The 7112-nt window shown below is 54.6% G+C and overlaps 1 protein-coding gene across 1 annotated transcript; it reads left to right on the forward strand.

Moving 5' to 3' along the window:
- Positions 1-374: 374 nt before the first annotated feature.
- On the forward strand, positions 375-5891 carry FANCG (FA complementation group G). Its single transcript, XM_082842452.1, has 14 exons — positions 375-564; positions 753-843; positions 1241-1372; positions 1604-1806; positions 2313-2448; positions 2626-2756; positions 2857-3003; positions 3138-3289; positions 3662-3728; positions 3988-4277; positions 4430-4476; positions 4654-4809; positions 5269-5392; positions 5522-5891. The coding sequence occupies exons 1-14, from the start codon at positions 469-471 to the stop codon at positions 5628-5630; spliced, it is 1881 nt and encodes a 626-aa protein (XP_082698578.1). The 5' UTR covers positions 375-468; the 3' UTR covers positions 5631-5891.
- The last annotated feature ends 1221 nt before the right edge of the window (positions 5892-7112 follow it).

The raw sequence follows: 7112 nt of genomic DNA on the forward strand, positions 1-7112 counted from the left end.
AGAGCTGAGCCGCGGGTTCCGGGTTTTTGAGGTTGACTTAAGGCTTTGGCCTCCGCGAGGGCTGAGCAACGGAACTGCGAACCGTGTGACCTACCCACTCAGACACGCCCCCCGGCCTCTGGCCCGCCTCTGCCTTCCCCTCTGGTCTGGCCCCGACTCGTTTCTTCTTCCAGTTTCCCGCGGGGAGTAACCCTTGACGACGGCCAACCGCAGCCGAGCATTTTGCCGGCCGGGCCAATCTGAGGCGCGGGTGGAAGAGGCGGAGGTAGAAGCCCCGCCAGGCAGCCAGCGGGGTGTCCGTTTCTCCCGGAAAGGGTAGGCCGCCCCGGCTGGAACCCCGAGGGGAGCAAAAGAACCTTGGCGGGGTGCGGAAGTGCATGGACCTCTCCGCTCTCAGTGGGGCGTCGGAGGGGCCAGGCTTACCCTTCAGCGGCACTCTTCACGTGTCTGGGCCCAGGCTTGGCCGCCATGGCTCACAGGACCCCTCCGGGCTCTTCAGCCTCACACGCCAGCTGCCTGGACCTGTGGAGGGAAAAGAATGACCAACTAGTTCAACAGGCCAAGGTAACGCGGTTGCTGGGACCCTCGCTTTGCAAGCTCAAAATACCAGGAAAGGGGTATGCAGTGGATTCACGCACCCTTTAGGAGCGTGACCTCCCCTAAAGAGCCAGAAATGGCTGGTGAATGACATCCCTTGCCACAGCTGCAAGGGGAGAGGGAAGGACTGTACCCCCCCCCCCCACATTTGTTAGGTTGCTCAGGACTCAGGTCTGTCTCCGAGGCGACAGCAGTTGGCTCAAGATGCACTGGAAGGGCTCCGGGGACTCCTCCATAGTCTGCAGGGTAAGTAGCGCCCCCTCTCCAGTTGCAGCGAGTGGGGGCCACTCTTCGTTGTGGTGCGCGGGCCCCTCATTGCGGTGGCTTCTCTTGTTGTGGAGCACGGGCTCTAGGTGCGTGGGCTTCAGTGGTTGTGGCACGCGGGCTCAGTAGTTGTGGCTCGCAGGCTCTAGAGCGCAGGCTCAGCAGCTGTGGCATACAGGCCTAGTTGCTCCGCGGCATGTGGGATCCTCCCGGACCAGGGCTCGAACCCGTGTCCCCTACATTGGCAGGCAGATTCTTAACCACTGCGCCACCAGGGAAGTCTCCAAAGGGTGGATTCTTTATTGAGGCCATTTTGGTTGGGGTGGGGTGATCTCTTTCACCTGAGAGTGGTCTGTGAGACCAGCATTTGTTGCTCCAGGGCTCCCTGCGGCTGTTTCTGTTCTCCGCCTGGAACTGACTGTCATCTGCAATTTCATTACCCTGAGGGCAAGCCTGGCCCAGGGTTTCACTGAGGACCTGGTACAGGATATCCATCAGGGCCTAGAGAGAGGTGAGGGCCAGAGATTGCCTTCCATGCCCCTGCCAGCCTCAGGCTGGGCTTAAGTTCTTGCAAGGGGGATAGGAGGAGCAACATAATCTGTCACCTCCACGGAGATGCCCTTCTCTGATCCTCCATGTGCTCCTTGGACCAGGAGCACCTTTGTGACCTTTGGGCTCCTGCAGAGAAGAAAAGCCAGAGATGAGGTCCCACCTCAGCTGTATGTGTATGTATACTCTACAGTGCTGGAGACCCAGGAGCAGCTGAAGGCCAGGCTGGAACATGGGCTCAGGGGGCTGTGGGACTCCGTCCTCCATGTTTCCTCCCTTCTGCCGGAGCTGCTCCCTGCCCTTCACCACCTTGCTGGCCTGCAGGCTGCCCTTTGGCTGAGCACTGACCGTCTTGGGGACCTGACCTTGCTGCTGCAGACCCTGAATGTTAGCCAGGTAATTCAGGTAGTGATCTGGATCTAAGGGTCTCTTTCCTCCTCACACCCTTCCTAGCTACAGTATCATCATTATGTGTTGGAAAGGCTGCTGGGTTGGTGTTCAGAAGACCCAGGTTCTCTCAGGGACTCTTAGGTGACCTTGCTCTGGTTTGTTCCTCATTGGAGGGATTCTCTTGGGAGCTTGATTATCTTGGGTAGAATTAGAGCTCTCATGACCTTGCTGAAGTCACCTCCCAGTCTCAGTCTTTTCATCAGTAACCCAAACATGGTCGTTGCCCTGTGTCCTTGTGGGCTTATCCTGAGTGAGGAGACTCATTAAAATAGATCATCTCTGCCCCAGGTTTTTCTTCCTCCCTTTATCCTTGCCCCACAGCTATCGATCTCTTAGAATTGAGGGAACAAGAATCAGGAGGATCCTTAAGTTCAAAGTCCAGCCAGGGTGAACTGAGATAGGTGAAGGGGTAGTTACAGGCTTGGAACCTCTGATCATCCTTCTTTCCCCAGAGCAGAGCCTCTGAGGATCTGCTGCTGCTCCTGAAAACTTGGAGGCCCCCAGCTGAGGAGTCAGATGCTCCGTTGACCCTGCAGGATGCCCAGAACTTGAGGGGTGTCCTTCTGACAGCATTTGCTTATCGCCAAGGCCAGCTAGCAATCTGACTTGTCCCTTCCTCCCCACTCCCTGTCTTAAGGGGTCCTCTGGGCTCATGTCTTCTCTATCCTCTACCCTTCAGCTCAGTAGAGCTTCTCTGTGCTCTTCTTCCCCATCATGCCCCCTGCCCTATTGGCCTCTCTAAGCTCACACCCTGGTTGCCCACAGGCCTCCAGGAGCTGATCACAGGGAACCTGCCCAGGGCACTGAGCAGCCTGCATGAAGCGGCCTCAGGTCTGTGCCCACGGCCTGTGTTGGTCCAGGTGTACACAGCCCTGGGGACCTGTCTTCGTAAGATGGTAAAGACAGTCTTAGGGTGGGTTGGGGAACCCAGGGGTGTTAGGAGCAGCTTTCTGCTTTGTGAGGGTAGCTGAGGCTTGTGTCCTCTCACCACTCTAGGGCAGTCCACAGAGAGCTCTGCTGTACTTGGTTGCAGCCCTGAAAGGGGAATCAACCTGGGGTCCCCCGCTTCTGGAGGCCTCCAGGCTGTATCGGCAACTGGAGAACACGGCAGCAGAGATTGAGTGTCTGGAGCTGCTGGTTGAGGTAAGGAACTGTGTCGGGCGAAGATACGGGGACTGCTGAGATGCTTGTGTTGGGGTAACTAGTCAAGGTATAAGTAGAAGGAAGTATGGTTCTCAGGGATTATAGATATACGTTCTTCTTTTTGTTCTCTCTAGGCTTTGAGTGTCGCTCACATCCCTGAAGCCCCACAGCTTCTCATTGAGGTAGAGTTACTACTCCCACGACCTGACCCAGCCTCACCCCTTCACTGTGGCACACAGAGCCAGGCCAAGTACCTGCTGGCAAGCCGATGCCTACAGACGGGAAGGTGAGGTTCACCTTGCTCACCTGAGCTCCTCTTCCCACTTCTGATGCCTCCCCTGTGCTGGGACTCTGCTTCTGTTCTTACGAGTTGGGGGGAATGGACAAGTCAGGGGCAGGACATGGTTCCCCACTCTCAGCTTCCTGCCTTGCTGCTGGACCTGAACTGAGGATTCTTTACCCAGACACTAACCTCGTGTATCTTGAAAATTCTAAAGTCTTCTCCCAAATCCAGTCTGTAAGTAGTAGAGATCCATATTGAGCCCCAGTGTTGGAGTCCCCAAACCTCGCCCTCCCCACACCCCAGTGCCCTTAGCTAAAAGCCCTTGGAGTGCCCTGCTATGGCCTAAGGTGAGGCTCATGGGTTATGACTCTTCAGGGCAGAGAATGCTGCAGAACATTACCTGGACCTGCTGGCCCTGTTGCTGGATGGCTCGGAGCCAAAGGTGGGTATGTCGTGTTTCTCTGCAATGGGGTGGGAGGGTTGGAGTCTCCTTTGGAGTAGAGCAGGACTCCTTTTTTCTGACTTTTCCTCTGCTGTTCTTTCTGTCCAGTCTGGGGCACCAGACTGGGAAGGTTCCCAGAGCAAGGGGGGATTTGGGCAGCAAGCAATGGGTGGTCTCTGCATGATACCAGAGCCTGGTGAAGAGGTTGGGGGTGGTGGCTCATGTCTCTTCAAGACACTGCATTCTCCTCCCACCCCAGTTCTCCCCACCCCCATGCCCCCGAGGGCCCTGTGTGCCTGAGGTGTTCTTGGAGGCAGCAGCAGCGCTGATTCAGGCAGGCCGAGCCCAGGATGCTTTGACCGTGTGTGAGGAGCTGCTTAGCCGCATGTCATCCCTGCGTCCCAAGAGGCCCCGGCTGTGGGAAGATGCCAGAAGAGGAACCAAAGAGTTACCACACTGCTCACCCTGGGTCTCTGCCACCTATTTGCTTCAGGGCCACGCTCGGGTGCAACTGGGGGCCCAAAAGGAGGCAATTAGTGAATTTAGCCGGTGAGCCCAGGAAGCCAACCAGGACCCTCCAGGAAATGTGGAGGGATAATTTTCTAATTGGGACCTGAGTTGTTGAGCTCCATTCTTATCTACTCACCCCTAGAGTTTCTGAGGTTGACTCTTCTTTACCCCTGCTCTGTGTCCCACTTCAGGTGCCTTGAGCTGCTCTTCCAGGCCACACCCACGGATAAAGAACAAGGTGATCTAGACTCTCAGTTTTCCTCTGTGGTGGTGGTGGCGGCTTCCTTTCCATGTGTCCTAGCCCACTAGGAGATTTAAGAGAAAGGGATTCCAAACAAGAGATAGAGAGGGGACTTGAGGTGTTGGTGACAGTGTGGCTGGGAACACATGTCTTGACTTTGGGAGTGGTCTCCAGGGCCTGCTTCCAGCTGTGAGCAGGGGTGTACATCAGATGTGGCACTACAACAGCTTCGCGCAGCCGCCCTGATTAGTCGTGGACTGGAATGGGTGGCCAGTGGCCAGGATACCAAAGCCCTACAGGACTTCCTTCTCAGTGTGCAGGTGTGCCCAGGTATGTACATGTGCAAGACATCAGCTATGCACAGATGCATAAGGACAGAGAGGGCCGTGGGGGAGGTACTTGGGGATTAGTGTAAGAGTGATGTTCCTTGATAGGAGGGGTGAATGGGGTTGTGCCTGTATATATATAGGGCTATATCCAGGTGTGCAGACATATGCAAGACATATACAAGTGTGTATGAAGGCCTCTCAGGAGTTCTCTAGGCTTCCCAGTGTCTTCAGACACAGAGACCATAACTGTGCTGAGAATGTGTTGGGCAGGAGCAGGGTCAGCTGGGCCCTTTGTCCTGGGCAGGCAGTGCCCAGGGCTAGGCATGGTTGGCAGTGATGTACCCCTGGTACCATGTAGGCAAGACACTTCCCTGTTCTAGGCCTTAGTTTTCCCTTTTATAAAATGGTGCTTAAGTCTGTGTCAAGTTCTAAGACTCTCTACTCTGGGGTGGGGCTACAGGTAATCAAGACGCTTCCTTTCACCTGCTTCAGACTTTGAGGAGGCTGGATCGGAGGGATGAGGCCACTGCTCTCTGGCGGAGGCTGGAGGCCCAAACTGAGTTGCCACAGGAGAATGCTGCATGGTGAGGTTAAGAGGCAGCTGGCGTCCTGGAGTCCTTGGGCCTGTTGGGAGTGGTGGTGAATGAAAGGGAGGGAATGGCTGTGCAGTCTTCTGCCTGTCCTCCCTTAGACATCACCCTTTTTGTTTTCAGGTCTCTCCCCCTGTACCTAGAAACCTGTTTGGGCTGGATCCATCCCCCTGACCATGAAACCCTTCTTGAGGAATTTCGGACGTCTCTGCTGGAGACTTGTGACCTGTAGCTGCCACGTTTCAAAGAACCTGCGCTGGGGCCTCAGTGGGCCATCTGTGGGGAGGGCTTTCTGCTATACCGTCCTTGGGGAACATGGCTGGAGCTGACCATTCCAATATAAGTCTGGCATTGGAGAGGCTGGTGGTAGTTCTCCAAAATTTGGCCTGGTTATTGCTGTTCTGTTCCAGAAGAAGCCCCCATTCCACCAACAAGGCATTGACTTTGCTCATAGCACCTTTTTTCCTGTTTGCCTTTTCATGTGTTGAGTAAAATTTCATGCCTATCTCTTGTCTGCCTACTACATACACTTGAGTGGGAAGACAAAGCTGTCTGATTCAGTTGAGTGCTGGTTGTCTATGATACCTTCTCCCAACATGATCTACCTTATGAGCCTCAGGAGAAAGGGCTACAGGAATCCTTACTCAGGTGGCAGTGCTTTTAGTCCTTCTTGTTGCCTAAAAGTAAAACCCCAAAGCCCAGGATCCTTTGTGAGGTGACAGAATGAGTGGAGTTAGGTCTAGAAGGTGGTGTCCTCAGGAGAAGGGCAAGTATCTGATTCTTAGAGCAGAGAGACAAGCAGACCTGAGTCTCTCAGAATGACTCCCCACCCCCTCCCTCATTCCAGATTTGGATTTCCACTGTCTCAGTCAAATGTGACTGTGTGGATAGGGGGTGAAGGGTGAATTCAGTTAACAGTCCCCCAAAGCTGCCTATTGAATATAGTCAGGGCTAGCTGGCATTTTGGGCCCGAGGACTTCAAGTCTCAGCCTACAATTTTCTTGCTGCTTTGGGTTCTGTTGAATCTGCTGTGTGTTCTGTAGTTGCCTAGTGACTCCTCTCTGGACTTGACTGTCCTCCCTCGTTTAGCCATAAATATTAATACCTGTTGGTAAGAGGAAGCATATATCTCTAAGCCCTGAGGAACTGTAAAGCCTATGGGATTAGGATTACCAAAGGGTGCAATGACAATAAAGTAGAGTGGATTAAGAGCTGGGATGCTAGTCAGAGTCCAGAATACAGATGGCTGGAGCCAGCGTATTGAAGGAGCAAGGAGAGGGGTTAGGGTGGAGACTCAGGTTTTGGGAGAAGATGGGTGTGTAGGTTATCACTACAACAGGACTAGACTAATACAAGGGTTCAATCCATTGTGCCAGGTTTTAACAGCAGGATAAGCTCAGGAGCCAATGAACTGGAGCCAAGTGGGAGAGCCTGCCTCCCAGGGATAAAGCCTCTCCTTTCGCCAGTCGATCTGGCCCTCTTCCTTTCGTTGATTGGTCGAGAATCCCAATCCGTCGAGGAAGCGTAGCGTTGCGGCCAATTGCCGTGGCGTTACTAGGCGTGTTGCATCCCTGAGGCGGGAGCCGGGCAGCAAGCGAATTTCCTGATTGGCTCCGGTCCGCGGGTTGCTGGGGAGAGGCGCGGAGAGGCGGGAGGGAGTCCCCAGGGCAGGCGCTGATTGGCTGAGGTGAGAGCACCTCTCCTTCCGATGATT

The sequence above is a fragment of the Leucopleurus acutus genome (assembly GCF_964270905.1).
Source record: "Leucopleurus acutus genome assembly, chromosome: 7".
Classification (NCBI taxonomy): domain Eukaryota; kingdom Metazoa; phylum Chordata; class Mammalia; order Artiodactyla; family Delphinidae; genus Leucopleurus; species Leucopleurus acutus.

Bases quoted from the DNA above. Each gene is read 5' to 3' on its own strand.
- FANCG (XM_082842452.1), top strand. From the start codon at position 469: ATGGCTCACAGGACCCCTCCGGGCTCTTCAGCCTCACACGCCAGCTGC. The intron at 2,449-2,625 runs GCCAGCTAGCAA...GGTTGCCCACAG, and splicing joins AGCATTTGCTTATCGCCAAG to GCCTCCAGGAGCTGATCACA. The intron at 2,757-2,856 runs GTAAAGACAGTC...TCACCACTCTAG, and splicing joins GGACCTGTCTTCGTAAGATG to GGCAGTCCACAGAGAGCTCT.